Source organism: Centruroides sculpturatus, unplaced genomic scaffold (genome assembly GCF_000671375.1).
Source record: "Centruroides sculpturatus isolate CEXI.00-Female unplaced genomic scaffold, Cexi_2.0 scaffold765, whole genome shotgun sequence".
Lineage (NCBI taxonomy): Eukaryota > Metazoa > Arthropoda > Arachnida > Scorpiones > Buthidae > Centruroides > Centruroides sculpturatus.
In genome coordinates this window covers 293,221-318,621 of record NW_019384996.1, presented here as the reverse complement: position 1 = coordinate 318,621, position 25,401 = coordinate 293,221, and the positions used below count along the sequence as shown (strand labels likewise).

At 25.8% G+C, this 25,401-nt stretch overlaps 1 protein-coding gene across 2 annotated transcripts in view; it reads left to right on the top strand.

Annotated features, from left to right (window-relative positions):
- The window catches only part of LOC111633133 (transcription factor Sox-13-like), a 126,866-nt gene that overhangs the window by 58,490 nt on the left and 42,975 nt on the right, over positions 1-25,401 (top strand). For both annotated transcript variants that reach the window (XM_023377666.1, XM_023377665.1), the window contains exons 2-3: positions 11,737-12,327; positions 24,165-24,357. In XM_023377666.1, coding sequence (XP_023233434.1) covers positions 11,737-12,327; positions 24,165-24,357 — 784 coding nt within the window. The remainder of the gene's footprint in view (positions 1-11,736; positions 12,328-24,164; positions 24,358-25,401) is intronic.

Sequence of the window (25,401 nt, the reverse complement as noted above, 5' to 3'; positions counted from 1 at the left end):
GTCTTTAATTCGACAGTATTGTAGTTGTTTGAGGCGCTATAATTAAAACTTTGGTTAAATTAATATTTTAATTTAACATAAGTTTACATTTATTGTTTGTTGTAAAGCAATGCAATTTTAACGAAGTCGCAATAAAACCTATTAATCATTCATTAAAATTACATTGCTGTATGCATAATAATTACAATTAAAAATGTTTATCGCATTACTTTTAATGAATAGTAAGTTTAATTGCAAATAGCTTCAGTCTTTCATTTTTTAGATATTTATTTTTGTTACCTGAGAATTTTTAAATGATTAAACAGCATTTGATTTAAAAGATTTTTAGGCAACAAAATATATTTATTATATTTGAAGCCTGTAGACTGAATCACGAAAAAATATAACAACTGAAAAGAATATTTTTCTAGTTAAGATAAATTTACCTTTTACAGAAAATTATAGTCCAACAATTATTTTTTATGTATGTTTTTAAACACACGCAATATAAATCTTATCTTTGAATACGGAGAATATTTATGGCGATGCGATAATTATAAATTGGTCTTACCGTTTTTTTTCTTACTAGTCGAAAAAAATTAAGCATTTTAGAATATTGCGATCTCGAAAATATAAATCAAATTCATTTATTGACCTTACGGGTAGAATAAAATTTGTAAATTATTAATAAACCTGTCTGTCTGGCTTTCGGGACATCATCTTTGTTTTGTATTCTCGATTCGAATCACATAGATCGGTCAGATCGTTTCGAGCATTGGCGTTGATGACAACGATTTTTAAAAGGGAATTCCGTACAAGAATTATAATCACTGTCTTTTATGAAAAATAAAATAAATAAAATATATATATGTGAATGAATGAGTTTTTAAAAAAATTAGAAATACTAACCTACCTACGAATATTGCATTAGAGTCGATAATGGCGACGTCGATTCGTGTGACAGTTTGACGAGTGATGGAGCCGAAAGACCAAATACTTTAATGTCCAATCGTAAACAAAGATTACTTCAAAGCGTCTCGTCTTCAGCTCGATCGGAAACAGCTACAGATTCAGAATATGATTCTGAGGGATGTCAGAGTACAGATTATGCTCATCAACGTCCAATAACGACTTCGGGACAAACAATGAGTCATATGTCATCAGAAGCAGTAAGCAAAACGGGAAGTCGAAGATCAATGGACGACGTATTGAAAAAACTAACGTCGAAAATGACAACTAGTGCAACTCTTAGTGATATTAGGAATACCGATATCGTTAATAGATCTCGAGTAAGAAGAGAGTCGAATGAAAGTCGAAAATCCATGCTCAGGTGATTATTTTAATTAATTATTTTTAAGCATATCACAATAAAAAATCATATAATATTTTTACTTACACGACGAGATAAATCATCTTCCAAAAACTTAACATATAAATTTAACAAAAATCACGATTGATATTAAACATAAAACCAATAATCTTGAAAACAAATATTCTCATACTTTTTAAAGTATTTACTTGTTTACTGGGAACGTTTTAAGAGAGTACTTAAACTAAATAACACTTTGAACAGAATATAATTATATCAGCATATCGGTATAATGCGTATGTTTCCTAATAAATGTTACTTGTTCTTTGTTTTTACAATGTATTGATTATATCTACACCTATATTTTAAAATCGAGATATTTCTTTACATAAAGAATTACATTTATGTAAGCCTAGAAAAATATGTAATAAGCTTAAATTCTGACAACTTGATGACCATGCTGTGCGTCACCATTTATCATGGTGTCATTATATTCCTGGTTGGGCAAGAATTCTATTTTTCACCTTCAAAATAAGTTATTATTCAAAAAATTCTTAGATAAGATTATCGTAACCATGTCATTGAGGCAACAACATCTGAATTTGATTAATTTCACTTTTTATTTACGTTAGCTAAATTTCCTGTTTTTTGTTTCTTAAATGTATTTTCTTTTGCAATTTATTAGCACCGAAAGTTAATTGAGAAAATAGCTGCTTGGTTTAAAAATATAAGATATAGGTTATATATGCATACATCCATACAAGTGTATCTGAATCCCTGTCAGAAAATTTACATACGATCGACGAATAATAATTTTTTTAATCTAAACTATCCGATTTAAAACAATTACTAATTGAATTTTTAATGATTAAATCAAGGTTTTTACGACTTGAACATTAAAAAAATTTGTGACAAAAATTGAAAATAAGTAAAAAAGTTTGTAGTAAACATGGGCCTTGAAAGTAACAAAAAAGTGTGAGGCTTGGTTAACAGATCAGCCTGCACCACTGACACAAAGTTGTTTTGAATAACAGTTATTTTAAAAACAGATGCTTTTAGGATCCACGTTTACTAGAACTTTTTTACTTATTTTACTCTGAACGAGTAGTTTATGTATGCAAATTCTCTGATCGGGATTCAGATACACTCTATATAATATCTTAGAGAACATGAAAGATGATATAATTTCTAAAATTTTATTTATACTGGTATACTGTATTAATATTCAACTGGAAAACTGATTAAGGAAAATTGTCTATACGTTATGATTAAGTATAAAATACTCTATTAAAGATGAAAAATAGTCGATAGAATTATTACAAAAGATTAAAAGTAAAATTATTTTTCAATTTTTCCAATATTTACCAAATCGATATAATACATTTTTATTACGATATATTAGAAGACGATTGTACAATTATTTTAAAATAGTATTATAATTATACATTTTATTGTTTGATCTATGGATTTTTGATAATATACATAACATGTAATAACATGATTAAATTTCTAAGCAATGTATATTATATGTTTTCTTTATTCGGAGAAAATTCACATAAACTTAAAATAAATTATAAGAAATATTATTCTTGAAGAAATTATTTTTTCAGTTCATTAGAAGTTCAACAGCATTTTCATATTAAAAAATAATTTAAAAAATATTCGATAATTCTTTGCTAAACAAAAATTAGGCATTGACAACTGCAGTTTATTGTATGCTTATTACAAAGGAACGGATATTTTCATAAACTTTATTTGCTTAAGCAAATGAAAGTTTTACTTAAATTATACACTTATATAATTCATTTTCACAAAATTTACTTGTACTAATAATGTGTCTCCAATTCTTTTTCTTAAATCTAAAGACAAATACAGCATAAGTTACGAAACACTACAAAAAGTATGCTTATTAACAGAACAATGAATAGCTTATTCATTATATATTTTTAGAATTATTCGTAAATGAGTTTTTAAAAAAATTAGAAATACTAACCTACCTTGTAAAATATCCATCGTTTCCCGTAGACGATGGTTAAAATAGTAGATTACAATGAAATCTCGAATCTTAACATTTGTTAGTAAGAACCAGTCTTAACTTTCGAGAAAATATACATTTCAACGTATCGTAAATTATATCAGGGTGTAATTTAACGTAACAACTTTCTAGCTAAATTTATCTTTCGTTGGCTCATTTCCACGTAAATTTTTTTTCTTTTCGTTTTTTTTAAAGGGAAAGAGACGTTATGTTAAATTCCCAATATGTTAATAGAATCTTAGCTGATATCGCACATTTTTAAAGTAAATTGCCAAATATTTCAATCTATAAAATATATTTCGTTAGAAGAGTATTTAAGTATAATTTTGATCGAATTCCCATAAGTGCAAAATGGCGAATTTTGAGATAAGTTCACATTCAAATTTGTATTAATATACAACGAATAGAAACGTCAATTATCTGGAACTGAATTGATTACTTCTCGTTATATATTTAAAGATATAAATGTGTATAAATCGAAAAAGTCATCGAATAAATAAGAGGAGATATTGAAAGTTTTCTGATTTCAACTGTAAATTGCATCGACCAATATCGCATTTGGACGGTTAGGCAAATTAAATAAAATCCAACAATTTTTTTTTCCTTAAAACTATTTTCATCTCTTTTAAAATAATCTAACTTTAAATATAAAATACAAGTTGAATATGGCATAATAATTATTTTACCTTTAATAAACATTAAGCAATAAGGAATTTGCCTTACATATATGAGAAATGCAATAATATATCCTTGTGTGGTACTTTTTATTAAGCCATTAAGTGACAAGAATGTACATAGGCCTATATGTTATTTTAAGAAATATATTGTGATTATTTTTACGGTAATTCTACAATATAATGTCTAAATATTAAGATATCTAAGCAATTTTGCTTGATACTAATTCAATTCTAATATAATTTCAATTTTTATAATGACTAAGCAATGTATTTAATTCATCAAAATAATTATTGCATATGAATTATTTTGTGCATTTATGAGTTTGTTTTTCTCGAATCTCGCAAAGAATAATTTTCTCGTAATTTTAATTATAAAATTGCATTTCCTAATTAAAAATATGCAAATATCTAAAAATAAGAAACACAATACTTTCATTAAATTAATAATTCGTACTTTATCTGATAAAACAAATAAATAACGCATATATATTAATCGAAATTTAAAATAATAATTAAAAGCAGTCAAAATTTTATCTTTNATTATGACAAAATTGTCATATTAAATATATGTAATTTTAAAACTATATACATTTATTATGCATATAGCACAGCATAATTTAATCTCTTAAAAATTTGTTGATAGTTATTTATTTTTTAAAAGAAATAATTCTTTCGGGATTATTTACGCTAATTTATACGATATAGGCTATCCAATTTTGTATACTGACGTCGGGCGCATTTTTAGGCTTTTACATCAAGAGAGTAGGTCTAATTGACCTTTGTCACATCAACATTTATTTTGTGACATGTTCTATTTGAGGTTATATCTGAGTAAATATGCGAAAAGCTAATTTCACTAATATTCGAATTTAATAAAACATTAAAATAAAAATTGTTCTTGATAGTTCTGAAATGTATTTGAAATTTATTCGTTTTGTAGTCCGTGCAAAATATGATTTGAATTTCTACTGTTTAATACGTAACAAATATCGCTCCGCAACAAAGACTTTAAATTTATATAAAAGTAAAGTAAACGTGTCGTAAAATCGATTACAATACTTACGATGCAGTTTTATTGAATATAGAGTAAAAAAAAGGATTGATTTCGATATAAAATTACAGAAGAAACGCGAATATGATTTAAATCTTCGACACGATACGAAGTTTTGACATTAATGTGTTTCTAGAATTTCCCCATTCAGTTGGTTAAATAATACTATGGTTAGCCACATGACAAGCCAGTCTCCTTTTGATAAATATTTCGACAGTGCAGCATTAATGACAAGTCCTTTTCACCTGAGCGTTTTTGGCCTTCCAATCCTGACTTTCGAGTTGATCGCAATAAGATCTCCTGACAAGCTGTATCAATCACCTGCTAGCGATAGGACTGGGTAGAGTAATGGGCTGGAAGCCATCCATCAAAACTGACATTTTCTCGTCCCCCAAAACCATACCCCGGACCAGATCGTAAGTGACGCAGACGGTGTTTTCACATCACCACCTTATTCTCGTTCACCCTCGCACCGTAATTACTAAATGAAGCGCATAATTCCGACCCACCAACGCACTCCTCCCCGAATAGAACCAAGTTGTTTCCTTCCACTTTCCATTTCTGAGGGTGGCTAATCACTGGATTTTACTCCCCGCAATCCCCCTTTTAAGTGTGGTTGGAAGGGGATGGAAGCGACCAAACTCTCTGTCCACGCGTTTGCATGGATTTAATTTTAATTTCAGACTCTAAAGGAGTCTTAATCTTTTTTCAGTAAATGTTTCGTCGAGTGGTTGTGGTCTTTAATTTAGAAGCTTGCTCTCTCTGCAACAACTCTCTCCTTCGCACGTTTGGCTTGTCTTCTTCGCTTGCAGACTGGAAGATTAATTTCCTAACGACTTTGAAAGCGTTGCTGCTTGTTCATCGTGCTGAAGTTGCTAAGCCTTTTTCTCTCGCCAAAAACGACCGACTCTGCAAATTAATCTCGAGAAAACTTTTCAGGCAATCTTTACTCAAATATCCAATCTTTTATACAAAACAACCAAATACGCTTACAAGCAAACGACGACAGAATGCCAAACGAAACAAAAACCCTTAACATAATTCTGTTTTTACAATAAAAATTGATATCGGCTCCGCATTTCTTAAATAAACAAAAAATATTTAATGCATTTCTTATTTACTTTTACATGCGATTTCTAACTTAAAAATCTTTCAATTTGCTTCTAATTCACATTAGTGAAGTCATTTTTATATAAATGTTGTTATAATTTAATTTCGATATTGTAATTTCGCACAGTTATTTGTTTATTTATAAAAATAGTACACGTATATCAAAATATTGATTAAAATATATACATTTTTTTTTCTTATATAAAATTGCATTTTTCTCTGGTTTAAAAGAGTCGTGGTATTTTAAAAATAAATAAAACCCGTAAAAAGTCAACAAAGAAATTTATAATAACCGGTATGTAAGTTAAATAAACTTTTTATAATTAAATGATATACTGTACACAGTCAATTTTGCGCCTTATAAATTATTAACAGATTAACGTAGAAAAATCGGCAACGGTAATTTCAACTTCAGGTTTTGTAGAAAACTTGTAATTTTGTTAAAGCTGTTTCCGTAATTAATATTTCCTGACTAATATATGTGTTTTTTATAATATATTTCTTCTTCTCTACTAGAATTTTTAATCCGTCATCAATATGCAAATAGTCTGAATGTTTTAAATAAAAATAAGTTAACTGGGAACATTAATTAAATNTTAAATTTTAATAATAAATGAAATTCAATTTTTAAATCAAATAATCTTAACAGTTCAAATTGCCAAGTAACTGATATTTTTCTGGATTAAAAACAATTTTAAAAATATTTTTTAATAACTTTTTCTTATAATAAATCAATGAGTCGTTATCCGAAATTATATATTTTTTCTCTTTCGACTTAACAATTACTTTTTTAAGATGCCAGTTTCTGTCTTATTCGACGAAATATTACTTTATAGGCCTATAATGTCGAAATAATGATTTTATTACTAAAAATTCAAATAAATATTTTAAAATTTCTGAAAATTTTGTCTCGGAAATGACCCGATTTACTACATTTCTTTGGTTCTTTTTCCCCTTTCTTTTTTCTTATCCTTGTTAATTTATCGAATAAATGAATAATTCAATAAACGAAGTTTTAATCTCCTTCACCCAATATCATAACCTACTTATTTCACGAAAATCTTGTAAACGATGAATATATTTAATATTATTTTCGACCGCAAGGAAATTTTTATATAAACTGATTTTATAATCACGTTAATTACTTACCGTATTGAAGTCGTACGGCGATTGTTATATTTAAGAAGTCTTTCGTTATCGAATTTACGCGACTTTAATGGCCATTTAATATATTTTATATAAAATAAACTTATAAATAATACTTTTTACAAACAAAATTAATTTTTAAACTATTAGTTGCACTTTTCGATTCAAAATTATTTTCATTTTATTTAATGTTAAGCTTACCAAAAAACAATGAAAAGATACAAGAAAAAAATTAATTAATTTTAAATAAATGTAGATAAATTCATCTTCAATTATCTTTTCTAAATGTTTGCATAAATTTGTCAAAAAGGAAAAGTCGAAAAGACGATCAATTTGACGAAGGCTTCTACTGTATTATCCGTTAAGAAAAACCAATGTGATAACGGTCGCTCCATTAGCCAATAAGAATAAAATTTTATGCGAATGCATTATCGCAATCGACAAAAATTGTAATTTGACTCGAAGAAATTTCCTTTTTAAAAGAACTGTTTCAAACAGAATTTATGAACGTTTTGGTTTTAAATAATAATGAAATTATAAACCAAAAATACGGGAAGAGACGTTTGCTATTAATTTTTAATATATTATATTGTAATTTATAAAATTTTAAATTACCAAATCGTAATATTAAATATCTTTAAATAACTTATATATGTTGTTATTCAAATGTCTACATAAGTTATGAATAGGTACAGTACAACCAATACTTAATGTTCTAAACAATTTTGTTTTTTTGAAAATAGATGTTTTAAATTTATTGCACGAATTAAAACATAAAAATTAAAAAAATAATAATAAAGATCGTCGTGTTTTTGAAAAATTTCAATATTTATTTAAGTAATTATCAAAAAACAAAATATAATACGGATATTTTTATTTTTAAGATGAATTATACACAAAATTTCTGCATCAAATACACGAAAACAGCTTAAGTTAACATAATTATTATTGTTACCCGAAGCTCAATTAATGGAATGCATTAAATTCTGTTTAACACTAGGGCAATCATCGTTAAACCAAAGATTAGGAGTTTTTTAATCACTCGTATCCTGATCATTATTTAACCGATACAAGTCATTAAGCAAATACACAGTCCCAATTTTAAACTTTATAGTTTTTGATCTTTTTAAATTAAAGATTACTAAACCTAACCCTATCATTTCAGTTTCGACTACTTTATAATTAATTCATTTAGATATATTACGATTAGTATTAATTTTAAGTCGAAATGAGTTCATCTTACAATATTATTTCTTATTCTTGTTCAGAATTTTATACGCAATTTATTTAGAGGAATGGAAGTTTTAAAGCAGATCTAGTTATGTACAAGTCGAATTTTATTTTCATAAATAAATTATAATATGCAACCAGCTAGTACTGGATTTTTTTGATGAAATGAATTTAATATCTAATTGGACAAACATCGGTTGGATCTAATTTAGTTTCGAGTTTCCACATTATTAAAATTATATAGGATTTTTTGATATTAGATTCATTACATTTCGAATAATACAAAATTACAATCACATCCAAGGATAATATAATAATGAAGTTTTTAGATACTTATTTTTATTGAAATATGAAGTATTAAACTATTTTTACAAACATAAAAGTTGCTAAAAATCGAATAAAAATTTCCACTTCCCAAATTAAATATATTCTCTTCCTAGTTAAGTGTTCTTGAAATTATTATTTTTTACAATAATTATCAATATGCCTATTGTACAATGGTAATTAAGGTAAATTATTATAATCAATCTTACCTTAATACACAAAGTTGAATTTTTGAAATAAGTATTAAAATTATAAATAATCATTTAATCAGAGGTCGGTAACTTTTCCATTTTGAGTGCCAAAAATGTGGGTTTATCGCCTGAAAATGGAAAAGAAATATATCCAATTCTCGCAGTTTACTTTAAACTTGCCGTGTTTTATTATTTTTATAATAATATAAATAATCTTGGAAATTGTTTAACCGATATAAGCTGGATCGACTATATTGAATCGGCCAAGAGATATTGTTACAAATCCAAAAAAGACCGAATTGTAAAATTGCTGTTTGACCATTAAAGTATTCTAAATATATGCTTTCGAAGAATAAATATATTCGGTCAGGAAAATTGCATTCAATTTTACAGGCATTTCTACCTCATTCTATACAATGTTTTGAAGAGGGGAGTTGAAATGAAACGATTGAAACACTCTGCGGGTAACGCTTTACTCTCCAAAGTCTATACAATACCAAACATTTTAAAATAAAAAATAACATGACATTCATAATGCGTGGCGCATTTGCGAAGAAATGGGAAACGCATACGTCTCTGTTGTGGTTGATATTGTGAAACTGTGACTCACTGATGTATTTAGATGGATGAGGTGTGTCGGTAGAGCGGATATGCTCCTAATGAGGCGTGGTTTGGTCGCCTCTGCAATCAGTTATGCAGCAAAAAAAGCTTTTCTCCATTTCTTTGCCGGACCACTATCGTCTTTATATAATACCGGTTGGATTATTTGATCAATTCCGAAGTAACTTATATTGATAAAGACTTTCCATCAACCTTAAGAGTTTCGTTCGAGTTTCAAGCATTATTGTTATACACAAAATAAATTTCAAACATGACTTTAGCTTTTACATTTTTTATATTTTATAAAGAAAACACGCGTTCTAATGGAATAACTTTATTCGTTTATTTTATTTCAAATAAATATACATCTTACAGAATATTTGTTGTTATTTATAAATGATTTTAAATGATATTTCTTGACACTTATATTTACTTTTTTTGTACTAATTTAAGGAAACACATTTGTAGAATAAGATGTAATTTACTATCGTCGTATACCTTTTGAAAATTTCAGTGGACGCTTAAATAATTGAAGAACACATGACAACAGTGGGCCAACTCACAAGTTATAGTAATTAGGAATTTCGTTTGAAAACGTATTACTTTACATGTTTTATCCATTTGTAACATCATCTTAGAGTTATAATTAGAAAAATATTAATAACTTCTTACAAAATTATTATTAATTATTGATATACAGTACTTTATTAAAGTTACAAATTATGATAGACATATTTTTGCTTTGCAAGTTTAAAACTCTTTATCATTTACGCCCTTAATATTAATTTTGAAAACTTGTATAGTTTAATGTGATTGAATAATATATATAATCTAAACTCTTATCTCTCTTCTAAAACATAAATTTGTATCTATATAAATCAAAGACGTTAGCTTACATCTGTATCGAATTAATACAAGTTTCAAGTCTATGATCTCAGTAACGTATATGTGAAAAACATTTGATTTGAATAAATAAATTCATTTTATTCTTAAACACTAACACTATTCACATTCATTTAATTTAACAATCTGAATTGATAGCATTACTTATTACCAAATTTTTTCCTATCATTTTCTTATTTTATCGACATCTGTTTCATGTCATAATTCACACAACTTTCAAATGTTCATTTTCAGAGAACGTTAATAATATCTTGTTGAAAGATTGGTTTATTTGAAGCCAACTACAGAATAATAATAGAGAATAGTAAAATAATAATTCGAATAAAACTAGTAAATAAAATTTGATGTAGGTCAGAAATAAAGACCGATAAAAATTAGAATTTAAAAGAGGGAAAAAAGTTTTGATTTTATTCTTTCATAGAATTACTTTCATTTTGATTTTTTCCTCCATTAAACTTTTGAAAACTGTAATAATTGTTATGAAATCAAATGTGGAGATTATTATAATTAAGATATGCATAAAAATATTACAAATATGTCAGAATATTTATTAGTTGTAACCTTTAATCATAATTGTTAATTTTTCTCGTTTTACTTTAAATATTCTCTTCCGTACTTTTAAACGTCAAATTATCAAAGTTTAATTCATAAAATAAAACTGAACTTTCCTTATTTTTTTATTTATTTTTGACAAATGTTACTGTAACTTTTGAATTAATGTAGTATACTAGTTCTAAACGCTTATCTCGTATCCTTTATTGTCCAGTGCCCGTGAGCTATGCGTAACACGGTTAGATTTAAGCGATACAAATTACATTTTTCATGAAAACTCTTAATTGAATGTTTCAACCTACTTTTAATACTAATAAATTGTTTATAAATAATATATTAAAACATTTATTATCATAAAAAATAATTTTATTGATGTATAGTACTGATATTTAAATATTATATATATTTTAAAATATTTTAATGTATTTTAAATCCACAAATTAAAATGATATAAGCGCTATAATAAATTAAAAAATGATCAGATGGAAATAAATTTTAAAATAAATGAAGTATGCGTTATATTAATTAATTTATATTTACATATATCATGTTAATAATGTTTTCTTTTAAAAAATTATTAATTATATTTGCAAAATTGACAATTATAATAGTAATTATTTTTCTTACAGGAGGATGTCCTCTAAACGGAAAAGCCCTCCTACCAAATTGTCAACAGATGAATTAAACAATTGTTCTGTGAGTGGTAGGTTAGACAGCGAAAATGGTTTGGATATGGATGACGAAGAGAAAGATCCAGACGAAGATGATCCACTCTTGTCTTGTCACCTAGAAGACGACGACGATGACGAATATTGCATTAGAGTCGATAATGGCGACGTCGATTCGTGTGACAGTTTGACGAGTGATGGAGCCGAAAGACCAAATACTTTAATGTCCAATCGTAAACAAAGATTACTTCAAAGCGTCTCGTCTTCAGCTCGATCGGAAACAGCTACAGATTCAGAATATGATTCTGAGGGATGTCAGAGTACAGATTATGCTCATCAACGTCCAATAACGACTTCGGGACAAACAATGAGTCATATGTCATCAGAAGCAGTAAGCAAAACGGGAAGTCGAAGATCAATGGACGACGTATTGAAAAAACTAACGTCGAAAATGACAACTAGTGCAACTCTTAGTGATATTAGGAATACCGATATCGTTAATAGATCTCGAGTAAGAAGAGAGTCGAATGAAAGTCGAAAATCCATGCTCAGGTGATTATTTTAATTAATTATTTTTAAGCATATCACAATAAAAAATCATATAATATTTTTACTTACACGACGAGATAAATCATCTTCCAAAAACTTAACATATAAATTTAACAAAAATCACGATTGATATTAAACATAAAACCAATAATCTTGAAAACAAATATTCTCATACTTTTTAAAGTATTTACTTGTTTACTGGGAACGTTTTAAGAGAGTACTTAAACTAAATAACACTTTGAACAGAATATAATTATATCAGCATATCGGTATAATGCGTATGTTTCCTAATAAATGTTACTTGTTCTTTGTTTTTACAATGTATTGATTATATCTACACCTATATTTTAAAATCGAGATATTTCTTTACATAAAGAATTACATTTATGTAAGCCTAGAAAAATATGTAATAAGCTTAAATTCTGACAACTTGATGACCATGCTGTGCGTCACCATTTATCATGGTGTCATTATATTCCTGGTTGGGCAAGAATTCTATTTTTCACCTTCAAAATAAGTTATTATTCAAAAAATTCTTAGATAAGATTATCGTAACCATGTCATTGAGGCAACAACATCTGAATTTGATTAATTTCACTTTTTATTTACGTTAGCTAAATTTCCTGTTTTTTGTTTCTTAAATGTATTTTCTTTTGCAATTTATTAGCACCGAAAGTTAATTGAGAAAATAGCTGCTTGGTTTAAAAATATAAGATATAGGTTATATATGCATACATCCATACAAGTGTATCTGAATCCCTGTCAGAAAATTTACATACGATCGACGAATAATAATTTTTTTAATCTAAACTATCCGATTTAAAACAATTACTAATTGAATTTTTAATGATTAAATCAAGGTTTTTACGACTTGAACATTAAAAAAATTTGTGACAAAAATTGAAAATAAGTAAAAAAGTTTGTAGTAAACATGGGCCTTGAAAGTAACAAAAAAGTGTGAGGCTTGGTTAACAGATCAGCCTGCACCACTGACACAAAGTTGTTTTGAATAACAGTTATTTTAAAAACAGATGCTTTTAGGATCCACGTTTACTAGAACTTTTTTACTTATTTTACTCTGAACGAGTAGTTTATGTATGCAAATTCTCTGATCGGGATTCAGATACACTCTATATAATATCTTAGAGAACATGAAAGATGATATAATTTCTAAAATTTTATTTATACTGGTATACTGTATTAATATTCAACTGGAAAACTGATTAAGGAAAATTGTCTATACGTTATGATTAAGTATAAAATACTCTATTAAAGATGAAAAATAGTCGATAGAATTATTACAAAAGATTAAAAGTAAAATTATTTTTCAATTTTTCCAATATTTACCAAATCGATATAATACATTTTTATTACGATATATTAGAAGACGATTGTACAATTATTTTAAAATAGTATTATAATTATACATTTTATTGTTTGATCTATGGATTTTTGATAATATACATAACATGTAATAACATGATTAAATTTCTAAGCAATGTATATTATATGTTTTCTTTATTCGGAGAAAATTCACATAAACTTAAAATAAATTATAAGAAATATTATTCTTGAAGAAATTATTTTTTCAGTTCATTAGAAGTTCAACAGCATTTTCATATTAAAAAATAATTTAAAAAATATTCGATAATTCTTTGCTAAACAAAAATTAGGCATTGACAACTGCAGTTTATTGTATGCTTATTACAAAGGAACGGATATTTTCATAAACTTTATTTGCTTAAGCAAATGAAAGTTTTACTTAAATTATACACTTATATAATTCATTTTCACAAAATTTACTTGTACTAATAATGTGTCTCCAATTCTTTTTCTTAAATCTAAAGACAAATACAGCATAAGTTACGAAACACTACAAAAAGTATGCTTATTAACAGAACAATGAATAGCTTATTCATTATATATTTTTAGAATTATTCGTAAATGAGTTTTTAAAAAAATTAGAAATACTAACCTACCTTGTAAAATATCCATCGTTTCCCGTAGACGATGGTTAAAATAGTAGATTACAATGAAATCTCGAATCTTAACATTTGTTAGTAAGAACCAGTCTTAACTTTCGAGAAAATATACATTTCAACGTATCGTAAATTATATCAGGGTGTAATTTAACGTAACAACTTTCTAGCTAAATTTATCTTTCGTTGGCTCATTTCCACGTAAATTTTTTTTCTTTTCGTTTTTTTTAAAGGGAAAGAGACGTTATGTTAAATTCCCAATATGTTAATAGAATCTTAGCTGATATCGCACATTTTTAAAGTAAATTGCCAAATATTTCAATCTATAAAATATATTTCGTTAGAAGAGTATTTAAGTATAATTTTGATCGAATTCCCATAAGTGCAAAATGGCGAATTTTGAGATAAGTTCACATTCAAATTTGTATTAATATACAACGAATAGAAACGTCAATTATCTGGAACTGAATTGATTACTTCTCGTTATATATTTAAAGATATAAATGTGTATAAATCGAAAAAGTCATCGAATAAATAAGAGGAGATATTGAAAGTTTTCTGATTTCAACTGTAAATTGCATCGACCAATATCGCATTTGGACGGTTAGGCAAATTAAATAAAATCCAACAATTTTTTTTTCCTTAAAACTATTTTCATCTCTTTTAAAATAATCTAACTTTAAATATAAAATACAAGTTGAATATGGCATAATAATTATTTTACCTTTAATAAACATTAAGCAATAAGGAATTTGCCTTACATATATGAGAAATGCAATAATATATCCTTGTGTGGTACTTTTTATTAAGCCATTAAGTGACAAGAATGTACATAGGCCTATATGTTATTTTAAGAAATATATTGTGATTATTTTTACGGTAATTCTACAATATAATGTCTAAATATTAAGATATCTAAGCAATTTTGCTTGATACTAATTCAATTCTAATATAATTTCAATTTTTATAATGACTAAGCAATGTATTTAATTCATCAAAATAATTATTGCATATGAATTATTTTGTGCATTTATGAGTTTGTTTTTCTCGAATCTCGCAAAGAATAATTTTCTCGTAATTTTAATTATAAAATTGCATTTCCTAATTAAAAATATGCAAATATCTAAAAATAAGAAACACAATACTTTCATTAAATTAATAATTCGTACTTTATCTGATAAAACAAATAAATAACGCATATATATTAATCGAAATTTAAAATAATAATTAAAAGCAGTCAAAATTTTATCTTTGTATTTGATTAATATAATTTGTTATGTTAATACTTCAAAATCTTTAATTAGATCTAAGTCTAAGCTTTTTAGAATTTATATTTAAATAAACCATACATAATACACGCGTTTGTATTCTGATGGAAATGAAATTTGTCGAATGTTAAGGAAGTTAATTACATTGTAATCCATTGGCATAACATGATTAAGAATTTTCTAATGAATATCAATGATTTACATTCAATTAATTTTTTGTATGAAGTTTAAAATTAGGCAATTTAGATTTTTTTTGTCTATTTCAATATTAATTTTTTATTGCGATAATTTTGCAATGAGAATTCAATTACAATTTGTATAAAAGAACGCTAACTCTGAGAATGTTTTAAAAGAGGCATTGAAAAAGATCGAAAGTGAACTTTAGAACAGATTTTTTTCGCTTATTCTTGTTACATTCGAAATGTCCAAACATTGGACGAAATAAATTGTTGCCACAATCATTTAGTAAAGTCAAATTTGGCACCTTTCACACAAAACTATTTAATATATCTAATAGTTATACTATGAATTACAGTATTATGTCGAACTTATCGCGAAAGATTCGTAGAATCCTCTAGAAATCGATTTCGATCAGTTTATCCTATGGAATGTGCTCTCTCGATGATCTTTTTGAAATTGTATAGACATTCTATCGCAGGAATGTCTGTACAATTTCAACGTTGCTAGTATAAAATTATCTTTTCTATACTTTAAAATATCTTTCATATCTAGCAGTTTCTGAAATTTGGATGCTTTGTATTTTTATTTTTTTTCTAATTTTAAAACAATTGAGCATTTACGAGATCGTAAAAAATACATTAAAATCAATTAAAATTTTATAAAATTCCTGTATTAAACTTTATCAATAAGTGATCATACGTAACAAACTAAGCGTTAATAGCAGCTATTACTTTGAAAAAAATAAATTTTATTTACTTAACATATTACTAATTATAATTTTAACAATTTAAATTATTTGCATTTATTTTCTGTTTGTTTGTAATTCTAAAGTACGGCTAATTCCATATTATGCACTTCTCTCCAAAAAATCATTTCTTATTTACATTAATCATTTCGTTTCAGAAAAATGAAAATTGAAATTTTTGTGATAATGTATGCATATAAGTTAAGCCTACGTATGAAATAGCTTCATTAAAAAAGTAACTTTTAGCTTTATTCTGCATAGTAAAATTGTTAGTACAATTTTATAATACAGTACAATCATTTCAACTATTGTTGACATTTTAGTTTAAATGTCGTTCGAAGTTGGAAGTGTACTGCTTGCTAATATACTGTATATATATATATATATATTTTACAATACTATTAAATTTAATAATGTATTCATTAATTATTAATATATATCTTTAACTTGCGTTTGTATATAAGTAAAAAGTTTTCTAACCTTTTTTTTATAATTTTATATCTGCGCAATTTGNAGATCGTCGTGTTTTTGAAAAATTTCAATATTTATTTAAGTAATTATCAAAAAACAAAATATAATACGGATATTTTTATTTTTAAGATGAATTATACACAAAATTTCTGCATCAAATACACGAAAACAGCTTAAGTTAACATAATTATTATTGTTACCCGAAGCTCAATTAATGGAATGCATTAAATTCTGTTTAACACTAGGGCAATCATCGTTAAACCAAAGATTAGGAGTTTTTTAATCACTCGTATCCTGATCATTATTTAACCGATACAAGTCATTAAGCAAATACACAGTCCCAATTTTAAACTTTATAGTTTTTGATCTTTTTAAATTAAAGATTACTAAACCTAACCCTATCATTTCAGTTTCGACTACTTTATAATTAATTCATTTAGATATATTACGATTAGTATTAATTTTAAGTCGAAATGAGTTCATCTTACAATATTATTTCTTATTCTTGTTCAGAATTTTATACGCAATTTATTTAGAGGAATGGAAGTTTTAAAGCAGATCTAGTTATGTACAAGTCGAATTTTATTTTCATAAATAAATTATAATATGCAACCAGCTAGTACTGGATTTTTTTGATGAAATGAATTTAATATCTAATTGGACAAACATCGGTTGGATCTAATTTAGTTTCGAGTTTCCACATTATTAAAATTATATAGGATTTTTTGATATTAGATTCATTACATTTCGAATAATACAAAATTACAATCACATCCAAGGATAATATAATAATGAAGTTTTTAGATACTTATTTTTATTGAAATATGAAGTATTAAACTATTTTTACAAACATAAAAGTTGCTAAAAATCGAATAAAAATTTCCACTTCCCAAATTAAATATATTCTCTTCCTAGTTAAGTGTTCTTGAAATTATTATTTTTTACAATAATTATCAATATGCCTATTGTACAATGGTAATTAAGGTAAATTATTATAATCAATCTTACCTTAATACACAAAGTTGAATTTTTGAAATAAGTATTAAAATTATAAATAATCATTTAATCAGAGGTCGGTAACCTTTCCATTTTGAGTGCCAAAAATGTGGGTTTATCGCCTGAAAATGGAAAAGAAATATATCCAATTCTCGCAGTTTACTTTAAACTTGCCGTGTTTTATTATTTTTATAATAATATAAATAATCTTGGAAATTGTTTAACCGATATAAGCTGGATCGACTATATTGAATCGGCCAAGAGATATTGTTACAAATCCAAAAAAGACCGAATTGTAAAATTGCTGTTTGACCATTAAAGTATTCTAAATATATGCTTTCGAAGAATAAATATATTCGGTCAGGAAAATTGCATTCAATTTTACAGGCATTTCTACCTCATTCTATACAATGTTTTGAAGAGGGGAGTTGAAATGAAACGATTGAAACACTCTGCGGGTAACGCTTTACTCTCCAAAGTCTATACAATACCAAACATTTTAAAATAAAAAATAACATGACATTCATAATGCGTGGCGCATTTGCGAAGAAATGGGAAACGCATACGTCTCTGTTGTGGTTGATATTGTGAAACTGTGACTCACTGATGTATTTAGATGGATGAGGTGTGTCGGTAGAGCGGATATGCTCCTAATGAGGCGTGGTTTGGTCGCCTCTGCAATCAGTTATGCAGCAAAAAAAGCTTTTCTCCATTTCTTTGCCGGACCACTATCGTCTTTATATAATACCGGTTGGATTATTTGATCAATTCCGAAGTAACTTATATTGATAAAGACTTTCCATCAACCTTAAGAGTTTCGTTCGAGTTTCAAGCATTATTGTTATACACAAAATAAATTTCAAACATGACTTTAGCTTTTACATTTTTTATATTTTATAAAGAAAACACGCGTTCTAATGGAATAACTTTATTCGTTTATTTTATTTCAAATAAATATACATCTTACAGAATATTTGTTGTTATTTATAAATGATTTTAAATGATATTTCTTGACACTTATATTTACTTTTTTTGTACTAATTTAAGGAAACACATTTGTAGAATAAGATGTAATTTACTATCGTCGTATACCTTTTGAAAATTTCAGTGGACGCTTAAATAATTGAAGAACACATGACAACAGTGGGCCAACTCACAAGTTATAGTAATTAGGAATTTCGTTTGAAAACGTATTACTTTACATGTTTTATCCATTTGTAACATCATCTTAGAGTTATAATTAGAAAAATATTAATAACTTCTTACAAAATTATTATTAATTATTGATATACAGTACTTTATTAAAGTTACAAATTATGATAGACATATTTTTGCTTTGCAAGTTTAAAACTCTTTATCATTTACGCCCTTAATATTAATTTTGAAAACTTGTATAGTTTAATGTGATTGAATAATATATATAATCTAAACTCTTATCTCTCTTCTAAAACATAAATTTGTATCTATATAAATCAAAGACGTTAGCTTACATCTGTATCGAATTAATACAAGTTTCAAGTCTATGATCTCAGTAACGTATATGTGAAAAACATTTGATTTGAATAAATAAATTCATTTTATTCTTAAACACTAACACTATTCACATTCATTTAATTTAACAATCTGAATTGATAGCATTACTTATTACCAAATTTTTTCCTATCATTTTCTTATTTTATCGACATCTGTTTCATGTCATAATTCACACAACTTTCAAATGTTCATTTTCAGAGAACGTTAATAATATCTTGTTGAAAGATTGGTTTATTTGAAGCCAACTACAGAATAATAATAGAGAATAGTAAAATAATAATTCGAATAAAACTAGTAAATAAAATTTGATGTAGGTCAGAAATAAAGACCGATAAAAATTAGAATTTAAAAGAGGGAAAAAAGTTTTGATTTTATTCTTTCATAGAATTACTTTCATTTTGATTTTTTCCTCCATTAAACTTTTGAAAACTGTAATAATTGTTATGAAATCAAATGTGGAGATTATTATAATTAAGATATGCATAAAAATATTACAAATATGTCAGAATATTTATTAGTTGTAACCTTTAATCATAATTGTTAATTTTTCTCGTTTTACTTTAAATATTCTCTTCCGTACTTTTAAACGTCAAATTATCAAAGTTTAATTCATAAAATAAAACTGAACTTTCCTTATTTTTTTATTTATTTTTGACAAATGTTACTGTAACTTTTGAATTAATGTAGTATACTAGTTCTAAACGCTTATCTCGTATCCTTTATTGTCCAGTGCCCGTGAGCTATGCGTAACACGGTTAGATTTAAGCGATACAAATTACATTTTTCATGAAAACTCTTAATTGAATGTTTCAACCTACTTTTAATACTAATAANCGTCTATGATATTGAAGGGCATATAAAACATATGATGCCATCTGTCGCTAAAATTTCATATTAAGTAAATTCAATCTAATTTAAAGTGAAGAAAATTAATGCAATACATTCATTTAGAGAAGTCTTAAATTTGTAATGCGATTGTTCAGTATTTTTATTGAAGTATATGCTGAGTAAAATTCATTTCAAATCTAATCTAAGGTATTATATAACAATTACGAATTACTTCAATTTTTATACTTCTCGACAATATATAACACCTTTAGAGAACATAGATTAGCGTGTAAGTGAACTAAACACCTGTTTAGAGCCCCGAGTATGAGACCTCAAATAGAAATAATCATATATTAGGCTGCACTATTTATAAATGAATGCAACATTCAAGTGTTTTGTACTTCCAGATGTGTTAACTCCCCATTGCTTTACCAAAAGTTGTAGATTTGGTAAATCAGTGAATTATACAATAATTTAAATGCATGTCATTTACACTATGCTTCTTGCTACCTTCAAGATAATTCAATTTCTTTTAATAGCATAATATCGTGTTTTGTTAATGATTTATTTACATATAAATTTTGTATTCATATTTTTCATTTCATTTTGTGAAATTTTTGTACTGAACTTCATCTTATTCCTACCAAATACTGCACATACAATGGATTCTTTGCCAAATTAAGAATGATAATAAATAATCTCATTTGACTTGATTTGAATTTTATTTATTAACTTTAATTAAATTGAAAGCCTTGTTATGTATTGATAATAAAATTTATTAATGTAACATAGAAATGAAATCTTAATTCTTATTTTTGTGAAATATTCGTTCGAAAATTTTCTCTTAACTTACGGAACTTTACCAATAAAACTTATTTATTCAAATATATTCTAATATTGTTCAATGATGTGTAAATGCCGAATTTTAAAAAAGAAACTTTCATAGACTTAGAAATATCTTTAAAATATTTAAGTCAAATATTTTTCTATTGGATTTTATCTTATAAATCTAACAAGAAAAATTTATTTTCAATATTTGAGAAGTTTTTATTTCTAATTTATTTAGTTTCTTTTATTAATACAGCCTATTTTTATTACTGTAAAGATTTTAAAAATGTAGGTTAAATAAAAAAAAATTATTAAATTTGTCAGCTACATTAAATTTTCTTTCGTATTGTTGTTTATTATTGATATAAAATCTGTGAAATTGGTTAAGGCTGCCCAGCAATGAAAAACTTAACCAGTCCTTTAACCAGTTAATGTAAATAAAAATTAAAAACTAGATTAAAACTCTTTAATATTAGTTGCTAAGCAATACTTAAGTTCAATATAATATTAGGACAAAAAGCAAAATTTAATTAGATCATTGTGACATGTTTTACTATATTTTTAAAATNTCCTCGCTTAAATAATATGAATCACAACTAAATATTTTCCAAAAATTATTCTAGTAAAATTAGATTAAATTATCTTTACATAAACAAGAGAATGACGAAATAAGATAACACTTTTGAGTTTTAATAATCTGTCAATTTATTACAATAACTAAGTCAAAACCAAGCAAACCAAATACACCAAATTTTTATATTTAAAAATATAACTCAATTAATAACAATAATTCTCATCATTAACACTATTTATATAATCTCCAAAGATAAAGTGTCTTATGCCCCTTTTCATCTATAAAAGATGAACTAAATTATACTATTTGGGTATCGAAAAGATTATTTCCAATTATACAACACCAAATTAATTTTTTTAATTCAAATTTTAAAAACTAAATTACAAAATTTACAAAAATACAACACTAATAATATTGATCTATTTGGGTATCGAAAAGATTATTTCCAATTATACAACACCAAATTAATTTTTTTAATTCAAATTTTAAAAAAATGAAAAATTAATTGAAGTTAATTATTTCAAATAGACTTGATTAGTGCTTTCGATCTATTTTTGTCTTTATAAATAAATTGATATTTTCTATCAACGATTGACGACATTAAAGTACAGGTATCATATGTTAAGATTTCATTAATTTACGTTTAGTAGCCAATCTAATCGCATAATTACTCATCTTTATGCTACGTATTATTATAAGGATGCTGATTTAATGTTCAACGTGTTGATTGAGTTATTAGTTCTAACGAAAACGCGTCCTAGATTTAAATGACTTTTTTTTTTAACTCGCACTACTTAGATAAAGATTGGAGTTGGCTTACAATCTAAAATCCACAGAGTTTAGAGCCTTTGCGGGCTTGAATCATGATCTGAAATCGCTTATAAACTCTAAATAGCTATTTTTGAATAAATTTCTTTTTAATCAATGGTTTATTAAATTAAGTTAGAACATTTTAAAGACTATTATGTATATCGAGCCTAATAGCAAATTTAATATATTAGAGGTAGGAAGAAAAAATGAATAAAAATACGAAATGCAGTAGTTGTCGAGACGTGTATTGTAAACATATGCTAAAAGTTGATATACTGAAAACAAAAGTCATAAAACCAGTTAGGTTCATTTAAAGAATTTTAGAACAACACGCGGAAGAGGAAGTGACCTCGCTTTCGACCTTGGCTTCCTCACTAGACAAGTGACGTCCTTGTTAGGTCGACGGGTGCGAGGTGAGGAAACAGATAAACTTCAAATATGAACAGAAATAGTCTAATCAGATAAAATGTATTTATAATGTTTACACAGGTGTGGCCAAAATATTTCGCTATTGTATTTTAATGACTGCGAATTAAGAGAGTAAACAAAACATCTGCCATATTTACTTCTGTTCATTTTTTTAATCGACGAAACTCATTTTGCAATCTGTGTTAATTTTAATTAATTTTTTCGAATTCATCTACTTAAATGAACTTCCAAAATCATATTATTTGTTATATTAAACAAAATTATTTAAATGCTTTTTTACATATTAAAAGATTGAAGAAATATAAATATTTAACCGTAAAAACGACGGAAGAAAATACTATATGTATGTGAAACAGCATTAATGCATAGAATAACTCAAAAATTTGTAATACAGTATTTAATACAAATATGCAATTCAAATCTTACATAATATAATTATCCACGGCTTGAAATTCTGATAAATATTATTCTTCTAAGAATTATTTAATGATAAAATAGTGATTGTAATATATGTAACCGTATTTTAGTTATTGTTTTTTTATATATTATAAGGCAAATATTGCCGAAATAAATATATAAACTTACGTTTAATTATAATGAATAGCAATTAAATACGTCTATGATATTGAAGGGCATATAAAACATATGATGCCATCTGTCGCTAAAATTTCATATTAAGTAAATTCAATCTAATTTAAAGTGAAGAAAATTAATGCAATACATTCATTTAGAGAAGTCTTAAATTTGTAATGCGATTGTTCAGTATTTTTATTGAAGTATATGCTGAGTAAAATTCATTTCAAATCTAATCTAAGGTATTATATAACAATTACGAATTACTTCAATTTTTATACTTCATAATATATAAGATAAATGATATAATAATAAATAAGTATTCATTTTAATATCGAAAATATTTACTTCACATGAATTTGTATTCTATACAAAATACATATATAATATAAAATAACATTAACCATTATATGTGCATATTACATAAAAAATAGAGAAAATTTGAAATTTCTCTGCTTTGTGATAAGATCTTTTCAACATGAAATTTATAGAGTGATGTCAAACTTATTACCAATGAAATTTCTTGTTAAATAAAGATATCTCAACGTGTAGCTTTACAGTGAAAATAATTATTTTTAGAGAGTCATAATTCACGATAAAAAATGTTTTCCCTTTTTCAATTATAGCGAGGATTCCATACCCTCCATTACAGTACATGTGGATAAGGATAGGCCAATGGTAGTTGTGGAGAGTGAAGCATTAAGGGCAGCACTTGCTGGAGATAGTGTAAGTGAAAAAGAGAGAAAATTGACAGAAATGATCAATCAACTACAACAACTCAGGGATCAACTGATTGTACAACAGAGACAGCATGTTCAAGTAGGTTACTTTTAAATTGATACCTTTATTGATAAGTGGCACGTACAGTACTACAGAATAAGTTTGTGTAAATAAGTCCACGTTATGTACATAATATAACATATAATAAGCAACTAAACATCATGAAATTAAAAAATTGAACAAAAAGCAATTATAATTAGATCTTACTGTTTGTCGATGTGATTTCAATAGATCTAGTATGAAATTTCTAATACTTTTTTAAGATACTAAATTTCCAGTTTTGAAAATATTAGAAAACTATATAGGCCTTAAATAATTATAAATTAGTCTTTAATATTTCAACTTAAATTTTCATTTATAATCTTAGTGTTACATATCATTTTAATATAACAATGTATAACTAATTAATTCAACAAGCATAGGCGAAAGAAAGATTTACCGGGTCAAGTAATAATTAGTTTTGTCCCTTTAACAGTGCTTTACGAAAAGTTATAATTAAATCTATTATCGTAAAATTATTAACATGATCTCAAATTTGTATTTTAAATTGAACAATCTAATTTTAAGAAAAAATTAAAATGAAGCAAGCTTTTATTATACAGTATGTCTTAGGAAAACTACTATTGTGTATTTAGAGTGTGTATGTGCAATTTGCTTTAAAGTAACTTAAATCGCATTATAATTTTAAAATAACAAAACATTCATTTTAATAAACTATAGCATGACTTTCAAGTAAATCTACAAAGAAAACAAAATTTAGTTCACTTGCATTAGCCTATATCTGTATAAACTTATATTAGAAATTGTTTAATAATAAAGGAAATGAGTTAGAAAGAAAATTGCATTAATTTAATGGTATAAGGATCGTGTAAAATTGATGTTTTGTGTCAAAAATTACTAAAACAAGTGTTCTTGCATGTAAACATGACACAAATCAACGGTCTTGTAAAAGTTTAATGATCTTTGGCGGTTTATTTAAAACTTTTTATGAAAATTTACTTCAAACTTTTATGAAGGATAAATAATAATAGAGAACAAATATCAATTGACCATTAAATCTGATTGATAAAAAGTAATTTTAAT